Source organism: Sturnira hondurensis, unplaced genomic scaffold, assembly GCF_014824575.4.
Source record: "Sturnira hondurensis isolate 20B ecotype Veracruz unplaced genomic scaffold, ASM1482457v3 Scaffold0002840, whole genome shotgun sequence".
NCBI lineage: Eukaryota > Metazoa > Chordata > Mammalia > Chiroptera > Phyllostomidae > Sturnira > Sturnira hondurensis.
Window position 1 is genome coordinate 10058702 of NW_028075471.1, and position 19047 is coordinate 10077748.

General features: G+C 38.8%; 1 protein-coding gene across 5 annotated transcripts in view; it reads right to left on the reverse strand.

The window, feature by feature from the left end:
- Positions 1–3744: 3744 nt before the first annotated feature.
- Positions 3745–19047, reverse strand: part of LOC118983410 (cadherin-related family member 3-like) — a 112501-nt gene continuing 97198 nt past the window's right edge. For 4 of the 5 annotated variants that reach the window (XM_037040863.1, XM_037040862.1, XM_037040864.1 and 1 more), the window contains 7 exons: positions 13871–14042; positions 12434–12678; positions 11159–11358; positions 10428–10447; positions 10261–10325; positions 8926–8974; positions 3745–4262 (listed from right to left, as the gene is read on the reverse strand). In XM_037040863.1, coding sequence (XP_036896758.1) covers positions 4138–4262; positions 8926–8974; positions 10261–10325; positions 10428–10447; positions 11159–11358; positions 12434–12678; positions 13871–14042 — 876 coding nt within the window. In that variant the 3' untranslated portion in view covers positions 3745–4137. The remainder of the gene's footprint in view (positions 4263–8925; positions 8975–10260; positions 10326–10427; positions 10448–11158; positions 11359–12433; positions 12679–13870; positions 14043–19047) is intronic. The other variant, XM_037040865.1, reaches the window with a different exon arrangement.

Consider the following 19047-nt stretch of genomic DNA (forward strand, 5'->3'; position numbering starts at 1 on the left):
ACAGAAGCACCGAAAGGGTTGGGTAAGTCTCCTCTGCCCCTGAAACTAAGAGGGCAAGCAAAGCCTTATCATCATGAGAGAGCCAATGGCCTCTTCTGCTGCCTCATCAGCCCACATGGAGAGAAACAACTGTGCCTCCTTTGCAGACTCAGAAAGGCACATAGCGTTTTGACCCCAAGCCAAAGCTGATAGAAAAAAAATGATATGAAGGCCAAGGGGTCCAAGAGCCTAATGTAGCCATGAACCCTGAAGAAGAAAATATAAAATATTCAGATAGACCTTTACTGTAATAAACAACTTCAACAAAAATATATTATATGATGATTCAGGTATACTGTATATGTGTACACACATTCTGTACATACACACACACATTCTCACACATTCATGCTCACTCATACACACTCACACACCTTCCTAGAACTAAAAATAGGATCTTAAAACTTAAAAAAATCAGTAGGTGAGATGGACTTGAGGGTGGTCCCTGGTGGGATGCAAGTTAGTGACCTATAATATCACGTGGAAGAAATCTCTAACAGCAGTGCAAAAATTCAATGGGTTAGAAGTCATAAGAGGAAAAGATAAAAGGTTTAGCTACTAAATCCTGGAGACCTAACATGAGAACAATCAATTTCAAAAGAAAAAAAAGAGACAGATAGAAAAGTAACAATAGTTATGCAAATCAAGGAAGAAAACCCTTAACCATTCTTAGGGTTAAGAAGTAGACAGATCTGAACTTAGTTCAAATTGATTTGAAAGAAAAGCCTCAGACCTCTTGTGAAATTCCAGAATAAAATATTCTGAAAGAAGTAAATGTCCTAAATTCTCACCACAAGATAATACCTACTTACATTATTAAAAAATAAAATAACATATGAACAAGGTTGGAAAATTCAATGGTTCATAAAGGGTGAAAAGGAAAGTAAAAGTTCCCCTTCATTCTCTACATTTCCTTTCTCAGAATTTCCATAAAAGGTAATCATTATTAACAGTTCCCTATGACTTCTCCTGCCTCCCAAGTTTATACATATACCAAAATATAGATCTACACAGATGCTTTTTATTTATGTATATTAATAAAAATTCTGTCATTTACCATTTTTGATCACTTAATAGCTTTCATATCAATATATGCCTACTTTTTAAATATTGCAATGTGATATGGACATGATATGATTTTGCAACTGACCCCCTTATTAAATGGATACTTTAATTATATTACAGTTGTTGTTCTCTTACAAACAGTGCTACCATGAGCAGCGATCTAAAAAAAAAATCTCATAGATTTTTTTTGTAAACCTATCTACAAGGAAATTTCAAGCAATGAAATTACCAGGTCAAAGCACTTGCATATTTATCAATCAAATGCCTTAAATATTCCTAACATATAGTAGGAACACAATAAATATTTTTAAGCAAATTAAAATGGTCATGTTATTTGCCAGAAACATGGCATTAATTTATATCACATATTAAAGACTTAAAATCATTATAGTATGTAGAATGGTCACCCCCCCCCAAAGAGGCATGTTCATGTCTCAATCTCTAGAACCTGTAAACATGATCTTATTGGGGCAAAAAACCTTTGCAGCTGTGTTTAAGTTAAGGTACTTGAAATAAGATCATCCTGGATTACCCAGGAGGATTTATATCCAATAACCAATGTCTTTATAGGAGTTAGGTAGAGGGAAATGTGACAGGCCTATCAAGGTGAAAGTGATGTGAAAGGCAGAGATTAGAGGGAGGCAGCCACAAACCCAGGAAGGCCAGAGCAGCCACCAGAGGCCATTAACGAAATCTCCCCTAGAGGCTCTGAAGAAGTGTGGTCCTGCCAAAATTTCACTTTAGAATTCTTGCTACCAGAACTGTGAGAGAACAAATTGCTGTTATTTAAGCTACCAAGTCTGTGCTCTTTTGTTATGGCAGCCTGAGGAAATGAATACAATCATTACTGTTAAATTGGAGCCTGGTGGTAAAACAGAAAATAGCACTTAGAGTTTGAACACAAATTGATTATGAACCAAAAGGGAGATCAAATTCCAGGGTCCTGTCCCCGATAGCAGCCCTCCTTAGCCTTCTCCAAAACCCCCCTGTTGTCTCCAGTGTGTGCATTCTCTCTTGGTCATATCTGAAACTGAGAGCCAAAACAGCTAATCAAGGGAATGCTAACACAACTTACCAATTTTTCTTGATTTTAGCACAAGCACTTGCAATACTAATTGATTCAGTTCATACTTTGAGAGGGAAGTTTATAAATGCTTTGCAGTTTTTTTCTTCTTAAAGTCTCAGGTGGTGGCACATGGAGACTTACATATCCACATCCATCTAATTGTAACTGATCCAGCGAGAGTCTTTCCAGAGATGGGAGAGCATTTTTCTAGTCTCTAGTCTCTTCCCTGGTGAAAAATTATCATACTGTCTGGAACAAGGCAGTATACCCCTTTTGCAAACATTGTGAAGCTAATTACCAAGCAATTCCAACATAGACTGGCTTAGAAGCATGGAGTGATCCCCTCTGTATTCCAAGCCACTGCTCTCTCACAGGCCAATTTTGACTTAATGAAACTAATCTTGCTTTACACTTAAATAACACTCATAGTTTAAAATGCACTACCAAATGTAGAGTCTAAATTATTTTATGTTGTTTCTCATAACAAAATTAGGAGATAGGAATTAGGCAGGATCATTGTATATATTGTATACAATAGTCTAGAAGAAGAAAACTAAACTTCAAAAGTCTACACCATTTGTCCAAGCTCCAGATTTCAAATCCACTGAGTCCCCCTACACCATAATGCCCCCTGAAGATTGACCCATCTGAGCTAGAAATAAATGAAAAAAAATAGCCTGTTTAATCATCAAGTACTCTCTCTTCTTTGAAGGTGAGGTATCCCTGTACTGAAAAGGAATCATCTGTATGCACACGTACAAAGGGGGACCAGTGTCAAGGCATTTCGGATCATCCAACCTCCTATTATCCTCTGACTTAAACTCATTGCTCATGGTATGTTTTATGTCAAATACAGTTTGTTAAAAAAAATTTCTCTCCCTGACCTGTGTGGCTCAGTTGGTTGGGTGTCATCCCACAAACCAAAAGACGACATGCTTGAATTCTGGGCACATGCCGTGTTTCAGGTTCAGTCCCTAGTTGGGGTGTGGATGAGAGGCAACTGATGGATATTCTCTTTCACATCAGTGTCTGCCTCCCTCTCTTTCTCTCTCCTTTCCCCTTTCTCTAAAAACAAGTAAACAAATAATACTTTTAAAAATTATCCTAAGTTGAATTCATTTTGGGGTTAAATGTGGGTTTAGCCTGTACTATCAGCAACACTCTGGTCTCCTGCTATCATGTCTTCTGATAACAAAGGAGAGAGACTATCAGAGAGCTCATGTGTATTTAAAACGTATATGTCTAAGTACATAGCTCTCAAATGATTGGACACCTACATTTCCATGGCAGAAACCTTCCATTTCCATTTCATGGCAGAACTTGAAGCAGTACATGATTTCACATCAGTAATAATAATTAAAGTTTCCAGAGTTTGTTCTCCATAGTACTACAAAAAGCAAATTAAAAGCAAGATCAACTGTACTTTTTAAAAATGCTGAAATAATTTCTTCATTTTTATGACTACTGGAAACAAAAACATTCTTCTCTAAAGATAATTCACATTTCTGTTCTGTGAATCATAGGAGTAATATGCAATTTTAATTAAAGGCAAGAGATCTAAATTTATATATTCAAATTCATTTATTCATCAAATATGTATGGAGTCGCCACTCTGTGCCAAGCATGTACTGGGGCTATAGGGGTGAGCAAAACAAAGTCTCCAGTCATAACAAGCACACCTTTCACTGCGCAAAGTCAGACAGTGAACATATATCAATTTAATCTCCAGTTTTTAGCAAAGCATATTTAGGGACTGAACTTCAGTCCTGCTTGCCCTCACCCAGACACCCTGAACTGGAAGATTATAGAAAGCTATAAACAAAACAGCTAGCCCTCACACATTCAATTTAATTTTAGATAGCCAAGAAAAAAATTACCATGACAGTAACATGCACACACAAAAGGAATCATTCAGAAACACCAGAAAATGCTACTCCTGCATGGGAATTTGTAAGGATGCAGACTCCTCAGAAGGGTGGGACTCCGGGAGGGAGTGTGCGTTTACCAAGGACAACTCCTGGTGCAGGGCCAGAGGGCTTCTTCCACTTTCTTGCACCTGTTCTGCTGTTATACTCATATACATTCCCAGACACTGTGAAGGGACACAAAACACAGAAAAAGTGAATTTCAGTGAACTCACAAAGCATTTCTTCATCCCGCAAAGTGTTTATGAGCATTTGCTATGTATCCAGCATAGCGAAAAGTTTCTGGTCTTTTCAAGCCTTGCTCTGCTATCAAAGGAAAAACTTTAAGCAGAACTTGAAGCAGTATATGATTTCACATGCATTAAAAATTGCCTCTTTAGCACTAGGGAGCTCTTCTATGCTGAAGGAATGGTTTTTCATCTCAACTGCGGTAGTGGTCATATGAATTCATTTAGGTGGTTAAATGTCATAGGACTATTCACACAGAAATATTTTAAAAAGTGCATGCCAAAACTGGTCATATCTGAATACAGCCCATAGTCTAGTTCATTGACCAATGTCAGTGAACTGGTGCTGTAGTTATGGAAAACGATGCCTTTGGGGAAGCTAGGTGATGGGTACAATGTACCTCTCTGTACTATTTTGTTCTGTCTTGTGATTCTGTAATTATTTTAAAATCAAACTTTGAATAAAATAACATGTCAAACTATTTTTAATTGCCCCTTTTGTGATGTGCCTTACACAGTGTCTGAGGTTTAATCTACCAACCTTTTATAGAAATAATAGTGAAATATAGTAATATGCAAGAGGCAAAAGCAATGGTAAGTAGGGCATGATATAGTAGAAAGTCAACAAATTATTCTTTCTTAGGTGTCTAGGACATAATTAATAAATAAAAATAATAGTAATATATAATAATAGCTTACTTCTATAGTATCTAGTATAAGAAAGACTCTATTTTCATATATTAATTTACTTAATCCACCAACATCCTTGTGGCATGCATATATATTATGAGCCCCATTTTAGAGATGAGGAAACTGGGGCACAGAGATGTTAAGTAATTTGCCAATGAGACCTAGATTTGAACCCAAGATGTCCAGCTACTAACCATCTAGTGCAGGAGCCCATGCCTTCTCTTACTTTGATTACACTTTATGAATAAAACAATGCTTTATGCATTACATTCTGGGTTCCACTGAACATTAGATAAATGATGATATGTCTGAGTATGTATAGCAAAACTTATTTTTATTTTAAAATATTTCTCTTCTGTAAGTGTCATGTAACAATTCAATGTGCTAAGTGAGGTCTCAAAAAACTCGTTGATTAAAAAGATGCTTCTTCTGTCAGGGCCACTGAGTTGGGGCGGACAATGTAATTCCATGAAAAATGCCTCCCTCTACCAATAAATCTATACTGTCACTCAATAGAGCATACTGGAACTTGAAGACTAATTGTTTAAGTAGTCACATATCAAATACCATTTTCAAATGAAGCCAGATGCATTGACTGAAACAAACTCATTCATATTTAAACATCACAATCATCCCATGTAACAAGCAAAACTCACAGTATTATGCTGGTTTTCAGTTGGAATAATAAAGAGTCAAAGAAATTAAGTACTTTGTTCAGGTTCACTTTGTGTCAGCACTCAAACCCAAAACTTCTAATGAACTTCCAGAGCTTTGCCAATACCTCTAATGATTTCTAGTTCTTACCCCTTCTTTAGAGAAAAAAAAGTGCATGGGGAAAAAAAGCTTCTGAAATGTTTTATAAAATTGAAGTATGATCTGCTACACAATTTCAAAGTTAGTAACAAATAAATCTTTAAACCAGGAATTGCAAATCCATGACCCATTTGGCCTATGTATGTTGTGGTGACTAAAGTTGGTCACAAATTCTTTGGCCCTCACTCCTTGTGAGGTGGAATATAAGTTTCTCTTTTTAAATCTGGGTAAAATGATTAGATTAATCAATAAAATATGGTGGGTGTGACACTGTGCCAGTTTCCAGGCTCAGGCCTCAGGAAACAGGCAACTTTACATTCCTATCCCTTGGAATCCCACCTGCTTAAGAAACTGCATGAAGCAGCCCTGAGATTATGTGAGGAGTAAGTGAGAATTTCCAGTCAAGGTGGTGGAGTACATAGCAGCTGCACTCACCACCTCCTCCTCTGACCACATCAAAATTACAATTAAATTATAGAACAATCAACCTGGATAACCATTTGAGGACTAGCTGAACTAAGGATATAAAGATAACACAACAACTTCCAGCCAAGATGGAGGCGTAGGTGGAAATACTGTGCCTCCTCACAAAACCAAAATTAAGGACAACAAAGATTTAGAAACAAAAACACAACCAGAACAGACAGAAAATTGAACTGTGCAGAAGTCCGACAACCATTCAACCAGACTGGTAAGAGGGGTGGAGTCAGCGGCTGGTGGAGAGGGGTCACAGCATAAGAGGGGCTGGCTGCCAGACCCAGGAGCATAAGCAGCATGGGGCTGACCGTGGTCACACATTCGCATACAGATAAACTAGGCAAAAATGGGCAGTGAGACAGACCACAAAACCCAGGGCACCAGCACCAGGAAATAAAGCCTAAAAGCACCGATTGAAAAGGTGCTGGGAGAGACTCCTAGCCTCACAGGAAAATTCATTGGAGAGATCCACAGGGTCCTAGAATGTACACAAGCCCACCCACCCAGGTACCAGCATCAGAGGGGCCCAATTTGTTTGTGGGAAGTGGCAGAAGGGACTGAAATCTGAGAGAGAGTAGAACAAGAGCTATTGTTCCCTTTCTGACTCCTCCCCCACATATAGGGTCACAACCCAGTGAGTAGGTTGCCCTGCCCTGGTGAACACCTAAGGCTCTGCCCCTTACTACATAACAGGTGGGAACAGACCAAAACATTATGGCTCAAGCAGAAAAACAGCTCAAAGCCCCAGAGCCAATACTTCTAAGCAACCAAGAGATAGCCAACCTATCAGATGCACAGTTCAAAATACTGGTGATCAGGATGTTCACAGAACTAGTTGATTTTAGTCACAAATTAGATGAAAAAATGAAGGCTACACTAAGTGAAATTTATCAAAATGCACAGGGAACCAATAGAAATGGAAAGAAAACTGGGACTCAAATCAATGGAGTGGACCAGAAGGAAGAAAGGAACAACCAAACAGAAAAGAAGGAAGAAACAAGAATTCAAAAAAGTGAAGGGAGGCTTAGGACACCTTTAAATGTTCCAACATCCAAATTATAGGGGTACCAGAAGGAGAAGAGGAAGAGCAACAAGTGGAAAACTTATTTGACCAAATAATAAAGGAGAACTTCCCCAGTCTGGCAAAGGAAATAGGCTTCCAGGAAGTCCAGGAAGCTCAGAGAGTCCCAAAGAAGGTGGACCCAAAGAGGAACACACCAAGGCACATCATGATTATATTACCCAAGATTAAAATGAAGGAGAGAATTCTAGAAGAAGCAAGAAATAAGGGGACAGTCCCTACAAAGGAGTTCCCATCAGACCATCAGAGGATTTCTCAAAAGAGACCTTACAGGCAAGAAGGGTCTGGAAAGAAGTATTCCAAGTCATAAAATGCAAGGACCTACAACCAAATTGCTCTATACAGCAAAGCTTTCATTCAGAGTAGAAGGGCAGATACAGTGCTTCTCAGATAAGGTCAAGTTCAAGGAGTTCCTCATCACCAAGCCCTTATTATATGAAATGTTAATGGGATTTATCTAAGAAAAAGAAGATTAAAAATATGAACAGTGAAAGGACAGAAAACTTAGAGTTATTAACAACCACACCTAAAACAAAAGCAAACTAAGCAGACAGCTAAAACAGGAGCAGAGCCACAGAAATGAAGATCACATGGAGGGTTAGCAACAGGGGTGCAGGAGGAGGAGAGATGGGGAGAAGGTACAGAGAATAAGTAGCACAGATGGGGGGAGGGCAAGAGTAGTGTGGGAAATGTAGAAGCTAAAGAACTTATGACACATGGACATGAACTAAAGAATGTGGGCAGGAGGGGGTGTGCAGGGTGAAGGGGAATGAAGGGGGGGAAGGGAAAAACTTTAATGGCATAATCAGTAAAGTACATTATAAAAAATTTTTAAATAAACAAAGATAACACATCAAGACTGGTAGGAGAGGCAGAGCCCTGAAATGGGCTCCATACCCAGGTGTGGCAGTTAATAATCAGGGGATATCTCAACTGCCAAGGACCCCTGAGAAGTGAGGAGTCTCAGTTCCACACTGAGCTACTCAGTCTTCAATGCTAGTGCCAGGAAGAGGAACCTACTTATGTAGGGTTTCACATCTGGCTGTGAAAAAAAAAGAGCAGGAATTCTGTCTGTCCAGGGGAGACAGAAGGCAGCTGGAAACCCAGGCATCCTCTTAAAGAACTAACACACAAACTCTTGCTCACAGGCACTCACATAGGGCTCCAACAGAGAAACTGCAACCCCAGGGTAAAAGTCAGATACCCGAGATATGCAGGGAAAGACTGAGTTGTGTGGCTTGGGGCTGGTGTTGAAGGGATAGCTGCCATTGTCACTGTGTTCAGCCATCCACTGTGAGGCTGATGGGCACCATCTTTCTTCCCTCCACACACACAAAATCTTAATCTGCATTAGCTCAATAAACTACACTAGATTCACCCTGATAACTCCCTAAGACTCCACTCCATTGCAAAAGTCTGAAGGACCCAGGCAGATGGCAGCTGGTCTTGCTGCCCAGAGACTTTTGCTGAGTAGCCTCAGGCCCAACACTGGCAACCAAATAGTCAAAATGAGCTTAACTTGAAAGACACTCCACACCATACCTGGATCCATAGCTTCTCCATCAAATATGGTCTCATACACAACAGTTTCCTTTGAAAAACAAAAACAAAATATCAACAATAAAGTCAGCCTGATAAAATTACTTCTGACATGTGTTGAGTATTTGGAGGAGGTAACTTATAAATTATCTCGTTTTTCTTATGCAGAGGGCTAGTGACCTGGGTTCAAAAATCTCCTGCCTTTTTTGTCTCCTCCCAGCCCCAGCCCCTACATCAGCCCCTACCCACCATGCCCTTTCTTAACTCAGATCTTTTTATTGATCTGAAGCCTCTCATCTTGGATGGGAAGTGTTATGGGCTGAACTGTGTTCCCTCAAATTTCATATATTGAAGCTCTAACCCCAAGTACCTCAGAATGTGACTGTATTTAAAGATAGGCCCTACAAATAGGTGATTAAGATAAAATGAGGTCATATGGGTGGGCTTTAATCTAATATGATGGATGTCACTATAAAAACAAGACATTAGGACACAGACAAAACAGGTAAGAAACAGCCATATGAAAATACAAAAAGAAGGCAGCCATGTGCAAGCCAAGGAGAGAGACCTCAGGCGACACCAAGCCTGCCAGCACCTTCCTCTGAGACTTTTAACCTCTAAAACTTGAAGAAAATAAATGTCTGTTGTTTATGCCACACAGTCTGTGCACAATACAGGTGATTAGTTGGTATCAGTTTCAGAAAGAAAGGTAGCAGAAGAGAGCATTAAAAGAGAACTAGCTCATGAAACAATGTCATGATCAATCAGGACTCAGATGGAAAGATCTGTTGTTAATGGAGCAGCACGTACAGAGTAAAAAAGGGAGATGGAAACTAAAAACGCCTTTTCTCGTTTTGCTCCACATTTATAATTTCTGTATGGTTGTTTGCATAGATCCTTTAATGAATGAACATCAGTCAATTCAAGATTTCTATTCTTCAGGGTGTAGATTTTACCATCTGCTAAGAAACTCCAGGGTTGGAGGACTTATTCATTTTTATCACATATATAATCTATTTTCAAATCTAGATCTTATTTTTAGTAATAGTAAATAAGGCTGTATTTTCATTTGTCTAGTGTTATTTTTGTTGAATACACATACAATATTTGCAGCAAATTTTGACCAAAGCCAGATTCTAAGACTGGATCTGAAATTCCAGTTTTGTAATACACAGAAATTCAACAGAAGCAGATATTGAAATAATTTTATTTCCTTTCTATGATGCCTGGGTAAATTTACCATATGTCTATGTGGAAGGCCTTTTTGTTGAACAATAATTATAGAGAAAAAGTAGTCCTCCTTATTCTACTATAGAGGAATTATAAAAATGTACTTACTGTTAATACCTCTAGTTTTTTATTTCTGTTTTCCATGACAGTCTTTTCTGTTGGATTTCTACCTCCTGTTCAATAAATAAATACATAAATAAACAAACAAACAAACAAATGGTAGGTGTCTGATGAGTGGCTTTTTGAAATCACACTATTCATAATAATCATCTTACCTGCAATATACTTTATTCCCCTATATGAAAAGAAAATTTGACAAAATATCAGCTTGATTATGGCACCACATATCAAAACAAAATTCAATTTTTATAGCTCATGACTATTATTATATCTCTCTCATCTCCAATTTTTTTAAAAATGCTGCATGGTAAATAAACTGACCTCATTAACTGTCTACACCTCCCAATATGAAATCATAAGTTATCTTTGCTTAGTTAATAAAAATTCATAATCAACTCTATTTTTGAGGCCATGATTTTATGCTCCCTGAAGTATTTTTGGATAGCGATGAAAGTGTCTGCATTTTTTTCCATTTCTTTGGCCTCTGACCAGCTTCACATAAATTCAAACAATGTGGATAGGGAGCCTGGATTTATCATCTGTCTCTCGGCTAGTCCCTGGTGGTTGTCAAACACCTGCCCATGAACTGCTTGGCTCAAAATAATATGGGGAGTTGTTTGGCTTGTCTGCTCACAAATTGACTTAAAATCTATTCTCACAGAAAACCTGTTTCAGATGTTCTAAGGTAGAAGCCAAAGATATGTTGTTTCTGTTTTTTTAAAGATAGAGCAGGTTTGGAGCCAAGGGGAAAGGGATTATCCCAAGTACTTTCCTCTGCGCCCCTTAAAGGCACTTAGGCAGAAGCCCTCAGGGTAAAGTCACCAAATCTCAACTGATTTCAACTCTTTATGAACATCAGATGCTTAAAAGAAAAAAAATCACATACTTAGGTTTGGGCTTGGAGACTTCCTTGGCCATTTTCTGACAGCATTTCACAGTGTTTCTGTATCTCCAAAGCAGGAAACATACCCAGCAAAACAACCCAGCCAGGAAAACTGCCATCAGAGTGAAGATGAACGGAATGTACCAGTCATTGGATGTATATGTGTTGATAGCTGTATACACAATGGTCAGGCCTTTTCTTTGCTGGGAAATATTATTTTTCAAAGTAAATAGAGCATTAGTTTATATTTTCAGAGAATATCTGTTTAAATAGCAGCATCAGCATAGAACCATGGTCCTATACAGACAGTGGGGTACTGACTCAGATATATGAGTTTTTGTATACACCACAGACAATACTGAGGAATACACAAACCTAGAGAAGGCACCAATTTAAGGATCTGAAGACTTGAGTTGTATGCAGTGATTGTTCTGTGATCTTGGACCAAAACATTTCTCCTCTTGCCTTCAGTTTTCTCGTCTATAAAATCAAGAGGTTGAACTAGATGATATCTGAGGGTTTCTTCAGCTTTACCTATTCTGCACAGGATAAATTCTTTTGTGCAACTTGAGAGAACAGTGTGTTCTTGAAAATCAAATATTCTGGTGGAAAGATTTATCATCCATATTGTAAAAAAAGGTTCTCTTTCAAAGTACAGAAAACTATAAAATACACTAACCACACAGTCTGCTGAACATACCTTAACCTCGGGTGACTCAGAGGCCACTGTGGAGTACTGTAGAGGCTTTGCTTATCTATTTTTGAAATAACAAAACACTAAAGAGTCTGAAACTTCACAAGATTGGATCGCCATTAGATGAAATGATGAATATAAGACATGTAGTATAGTGTCTACCACAGGTAGGTGCCCATTATTACAAATAACATGGCCACACTCCTGTTACAATGTTTACACATCCTGTACAATGTTTAAAAGTGTCCATTTGTGAGATTTGTAACTGGTAGGTTTCATTGACTAGTGGGCCTTTCTAGTGGGCAGGCTTCCAGACCATTCAGATATAATTAGTTTCTTGGCGGCCCACTATGCTCCACCTGCAATCATCACAAATTTTCTCTCACCCACGGTTTACACTCACAGTTTGTATTTACAGATGCACACTCTAAAACATGGCCTGCTGGGTGGGTAGATAGAGAGGAACTGAACATAGAGGTGAAGGTGATACCCTAAGCGTCTTTTTAGCCTTCCTAGATGAAACTCAAATTTACAAGAGAATATTTCCCACACAGAGACCCAAATTAAATTCCATAACTCTTTACTTCAGGACTGGTGGTTGGAGGAGGTGGCATATTGGCCCTGGTCACATAAATATCTATAATAGCAGTGCCTGTCCTGGGCTTGGTGGCTTTGCCGTATTTCAGGTTGTCATCGGTTATGTGCACCAAAAGACGGTACTGCCGCTGCAATTCGGCTCCAGATTCAAAGTTAAAAGGACTCTTCACAATTAATTTTGGAGTATTTGAACCTCGAGTTGGGTCAAATCCAAAGTGATGGTTTTCATTTCCTTTAAAAGGGATAATTTTAAAATTATAATTATTTTTGATAAATATTAAAATATCTTCTCAAGCTGCCATACATAGCTTTTAGAAACACAATACAAGTAAATAAATAAAATTGCTATTGTTCTTTGAACTCCTACAACTACACAAGGGTCCATAATAAATTGAAATCAAACAATAGATGCAATTAATTAGAAAAAAATGGTTTAAAAGTTAAGATCATGAGTTTGATCTCCATATAAGGTCAGCAAATATCAGATTATTATCAAATTATTTTGCCTTAATTTCTTCCTCTTCCTTTATCTCCCGCTCAGAGAAATTTTACTTCTACCCTCTGCTTAGTCTGGATCAATATCAAATGGGCCACAAATATCTATTTAACCCCCATTAAGTTTCAGCTCCAGTCTCAGTGGTCCTGGATACACTGTTGTAAACAACATGCACAGAGTCTTCCCTATCATCTAGCAAGAGAAGCAAACATTTAACTAGTTCTTATAATTAAGTAAGGCATTTACTGACATACATGCTCCCATTCTTTCAGATACATGACAGCAGGTCTGACGTCCATATCTTAGCTATACTTGTCCTGTTATACTGTCTCATGATACCCAGTAATTTCCCTTAATAGAACTTTTAATACTTTGTAATTTAATAATTACTGATGTGACTACTAGTTTAATGAACAATGAGTTCATGAATATAAGATCTATGTCTTGTACACTCCTGTATACATATCTTTTAGTACAAATTTCGTCTCCAATAATTTTCTTTCATATGTCACAAGATAATGAGCAAAACTGATATGGATCTTTGTGAGTCCAACAACAATACAGTTGAAAACATCTGTGCTAAAGGACCTGTATTACTATCATATGAAAGGTGGCGGTTGTTTTGAGTCAGTACCAAGGACAGCAGACTTAGCTCATTGTAACTTAACCTTCAGTGTCTGTCTCCCTTGCTGGTCCACAGTCTCTTCATTGTCAAGTATCACTGAAATTACTGATAGTTCCACAAGAGGAATTAGACTGGTATGCGGAAGTGAAAAGGGTTCCTTGAGGAAACTTAATGCCATAGATACAAAATAGCTTAATCTTCATAAACATAGTTATTTCTAAAGCTTATATCACTTTGAAGAGGGTATAACTAATGTCAATTTAACACATGCTCATGATTAAAAGAAATAATAAAATTATTCACCAGAGACTATCTCAAAGTGCATTTCAAAATCTTGTGAATCTTGGTCATGGCAGTTTAGTTTGAAGCCATTGACATTTGTCCCAGCAACAATATTGTCAAAAATGACTGCCTTATATAGAGAGGGTGTGCAAACAGGTGCTTCATCATTTTCATCTTCAATGTCAACAGTGACCTGTCAGCAATGAAGGAGAAAGAAATATCACATCCGAGTCATGTGACTATTTACACAGAAAATTAGAAATAAGCATCTGGGTAGAGACAGATCATTTAGAATTATTTAATTAAAAGTCTGGAATTTTGAGTTTGAAGAAATTCCTGCAGATTTGGGTCTTAGCTGTCAATAGTAAGCCAATAAGTTGGCTTATTATTCCTGGGTCAACTGTGTCATTTGGTGTGGTCATTAGGGAGAGCTTTGGGCTCATTAGAAGAACATGTTGAAAGAAAACTCACAAATTACAGAAATGATGAGAAAAGAAAAGCTGGAGAATGATGCTTCTAAAAATTGTAATTCCTTAAAATTTTTAAATATCTGTGCTTGCCCTGGCCAGGTGGCTCAGTTGTTTGGTGTATTGTCCCATACAACAAAATGCTGTGGGTTTGGTCCCCAGTGAGAACACGTGTGGGAGGTACCTACTGATGTTTCTTTCTCACATCCATGTTTCTCTCTCTCTCTCTCTATCTTTATCTCTCTCTCTCTCTCTTTCTCTCCCTCTCTCTCTAAAATTAATAAACTTATCCCTGGGTGAGAATTTTTTTAATTTAAATATCTATGCTTAATGGCAAATGTAGCCCAAGTTTCCTTACTCTTTCAAAATTTAGGAGCCTCCTCTATACTACACATTTTTCAATTAAGCACAGTATATTTTTTGGTAACAATATGACTACTTCCAAGTATGCTCATCAGATACTTAATCAGTGGTTGTTATCAACCTTTTCTCAACTGTGATTTACATTGAAAAAGATGAAAACATCAAGGATTTTTAAAAATTATTTATTTTTAGAGAGAGGGGAACTGAAGGAGAAAGAGAGGGAGAGAAACACCAATGTGTGGTTGCCTCTCATACACCCCCTACTGGGGATCTGGTCCACAACCCAGGCATGTGCCATGACTGGGAATCAAAACTGCAACACTTTGGTTCCCAGACCAGCGCTCAATCCACTCAGCCACACTGGCCAAAGCATATCAAGGATTTTTAAATGTCAGTAATTAAATGTCAGTCAGCTTATAAAAGTTATCTGCCCACCTATTAGATGAGTAATAACTTTCTCAACAACATTTTCAGAAGAATCCTGGTGTGCACATATTGGCAAGTATTACCTTTTTAAAATGTTTTTTTGTAATATTTTAACAACACAGCAAACTATTGAAGAATAATCTATACTTCAATGCTATTTCTATATATTAAATATTTCTATTTGTTCTATTCAATATTGTTCAATCATGTTTTCGTATGATTTTAGGGAGACTATGTTACTGTGATAAGTGAAAACAGCACAGGGATTAAAATCAGAAATATTTATTAAAACTCACACTAACCAGATGTGAGGTGGGAGGGCGAAATGGGGGGAAAAGCAGGAAGGGTTTTCAAGAACATGTATATAGGTCACATGGACAAAACCAAGATGGGGTAGTACCAAGCTTGGGAAGTGGGGATGGCTGGGGTGGGAGGAGTGGGGGGAGTGGTAGAAGGAAAATGGAGACAACCATACTTGAACAATAAAAAAAATGGATCAATGGGGAAAAAAAACTTTGGCCGTTCACCTTGCCAGATCCTTCGTTTGGTACAAATGGTTTAACCTTGTTTTTCTCATCTGTAAAAAAAGAGATCTCAATTTTTCCCTTCTTAGAATGGTTGGGGCATACATTCATCTATTTGTGTATATTTCTTTAACACTTACACTATGTGCTAAACAGTGACCTAGACAGAAGAGGTCCTCTGGTCAACCAAACAAAGAGCCTGCCCTACTATAATTTACATTCTTAAAAAGGAGGCAAAGCATAAACAAACTAACAAATAAATATGTTAGCCAATGCCATATGCAAATTGACACTCTGCAGGTTAAGGAGATAGAGATCAAAACCACAATGAGATACCAGTTAACACCAGTCAGAATGGCTACCATAAACAAAGAAACAAACAACAAGTGTTGGAGAGGGTGTGGGGAAAAGGGGACTCTAGTTCACTGTTGGTGGGATTGCAGACTGGTACAACCACTATGGAAAGCAGCATGGAATTTTATAAGAAAACTAAAAATGGAGGTGCCTTTTGACCCAGCAATTCCACTACTAGGAGTATATCCTAAGAACCCTGAAACACCAATCCAAAAGAACCTATGCACCCCGATGTTCATAGCAGCACAATTTACAATAGCCAAGAGTTGGAAGCAACCTAGATGCCCATCGGTCAATGACTGGATCAAAAAACTATGGTACATTTACACAATGGAATTCTATGCAGCAGAAAGGAAGAAGGAGCTCCTACCCTTTGCAACATCATGGATGGAACTGGAAAGCATTATGCTGAGCAAAATAAGGCAGGCGGTGAAAGACAAATACCATATGATCTTACCATTAACAGGAATCTAAACAACAAAACAAACAAGCAAGCAAAATGTAACCAAAGACACTGAAATACAGAATGTGCTGACAGGGTCCAGAGGGGAGAGGGGAGAGAATCACAGGGGAAAAGGGGAAGGACTCACATGAACAAGTATAAAGGACACATGGACAATAACTAAGGTGGGGGGTGGAGATGGGAGGAAGGTGGGGAGCACTGGGTGGGGCAGGGCTGGGAATATAAGACAGAAAAGTGTACTTGAATAAGAATTAAATAAAAAAAGAGATAGAGAATAGCAATGGAAGTGTTTTAGTACAGTGTTCAGAGAAGGCATTTCATTTTTGACTCACTCCTCTATTTTCTTTCTCCTCCCCTATATTTGGTATATGCCCTTCAGCAAGTATATATCCTCACAGAATATGTAGTATTTGGTCATGTGGTTTTATTTTTAAAATTTTTTTAATAAATATTTTTTTAAAGATTTTATTTATTTATCTTTAGAGAGGAAGGGAAGGAGAGAGGGAGAGAAATGTCAATGTATGGTTGCCTCTCGTGAGTCCCCTTTGGGGAACTGGCCTGCATGGCAGGCATGTGCCCTGACTGGGAATCGAACTGCGATCGTGTGATTCGCAGGCCCACGCTCAATCCACTGAGCTACACCAGCCAGGGCTGGTCATGTGGTTTTAATTTGCATCAGTGATATTGTGCTACTTACTACTTTTCTCACAAAGCAGCATATTTTCTTGCTTTTTCCATGTTGCTGTTTAGAGAGAAATAGTTTTCTAATTCTTCTTGATTCTCATTATCCCATCATATGTACCTACCTTATTTTACTAACTCATTATCCTAATGATGAACACATGGGTTGCTTCAAAATTCCATCAGCTCTGGCTGGTGTTTCTCAGCAGATTGAGTGCCAGCCTATAAACCAAAAGGTTTTCAGTTTGATGCCTGGTCAGGGGACATGCCTGGGTTATGGGCCAGTCCCCAACTGGGATCATGTGAGAGGCAACCAATCAATGCTTTTCTTGCACATTGATGCTTCTTTCCCTTCCTTCCCCTCTCCAAAAATAAATAAATAAAAACTTTTTAAAAAAATTTCACCATCACACACAACAGAAAAAGACCTTGTGAGCAGGTTTTCTTTGTGTAGAAATGTGATTAAACTGAGAATAGTCATGTGACTATCCAGATGGCAAGCATCACAGCCTGGAACAAAGGCTCTGAGGTGCAGGCACTATTGGTATGTTGAAACAACAGCAAGAAGTTTATGTGTCTATACTGAAGTAAGGGGGGAGAGTTAGAAGCTGAAGGCAAAGAGGCAGCCAAGGCTGAGGAGACCATAGAAATGACATGGGAGCTTACGCTATGTGGTTTCCCATCAGGAGAGACCTGATGAGAAACCACTGAAGAGCTTTGAGGAAGAGGGTGATGTCTTTTTAAAGGTTCACTCTGGCTACTGTGTGACGAGTAGATTGCAAAGGGCATATGTGGAAGTAGATATTCTAATTAGGATGCTGCTTCCCGAACCCAGGTACTGCATGATGGTGGCACAACCAGGGTGCTAGCTATGGATGGGTGAGAATGGAAGGACTGAGGTTATATTTTGAATGTAGAGACATCTTATTTGACTTTGTTGATAGACTGGAGATATAATTTAGGGTATATGATAGTGATTTAGGACCCAGAGTTAATCCTACAATACTCCACTGGAGCTGGGTAAACTTGGATAAGTTACTTAATTTCTTAGTGTTGGAAGTGAAAATTTTTCCATCTGTAAAAAAAAGTAGCAATACCTACCTCATGGGATGAGATTGAAGACTAACTGAGACATAGTAATTGCCTTTTTTGGGTTCTCAATAAGTGGTAGATGATATTGATGGTGAAATGACAACAAAAATGATGATGGATTTCTAAACTTAGGAGTCTAAAGTCCTATCTCCGTTCTCTGAACTTAAAAGTCACACTTATCTACATCATCAATTTACTTTATATATACTGTTTAAATTCTCTATGTTAAAATTTTTAAACTCCTTAAAGACATATGAGGAGAGAGGAAAGACAGCAGCTAGGTAAGAGGGAGCAGATTCCACTTCCCCCTACACAAGGGAGAAAAACCTGGCCAATCTATGGAGGACAGACAGCCAACAGTACCCCAGCATATATGAAAACAGGAGATCAAAAATTGTAGCGGACATTGAAAAACCAGATGGTAAGGATAGTGCTGCAGGACAATAAGGGCCCCGGGATCAGCATGGGGACCAGAGAGGCTGCAGCCCCAGGCCCAGCGCCCACTGGGCCACTTGGGAGAAAGCTGGGTGGGCACTCCCCCAACCCCAGCCAAACAGGATTCAAGCAGCACGGGAGAGACCTGGTTGCTTGAAGTTGCAGAGAGGGGAGGAAGGACTAAGTGGCAAACATGGGGACTGTGAGCACCCAACCATAGCCCTAGAAAGAGTGTGTGCCTGAGCCTGTGCAACTGGAAGCAGGCAACCTAGCCAGGTGCTCCTGCACCCACAACCCTGGGAAAAAGAGCTTTGTGGAATGCCAGAGGGGTGGGGGGAACACCCATGGACCTGAAGATAGTGCACCTCCACAAAAGGCCCTGAGCCTGCACCC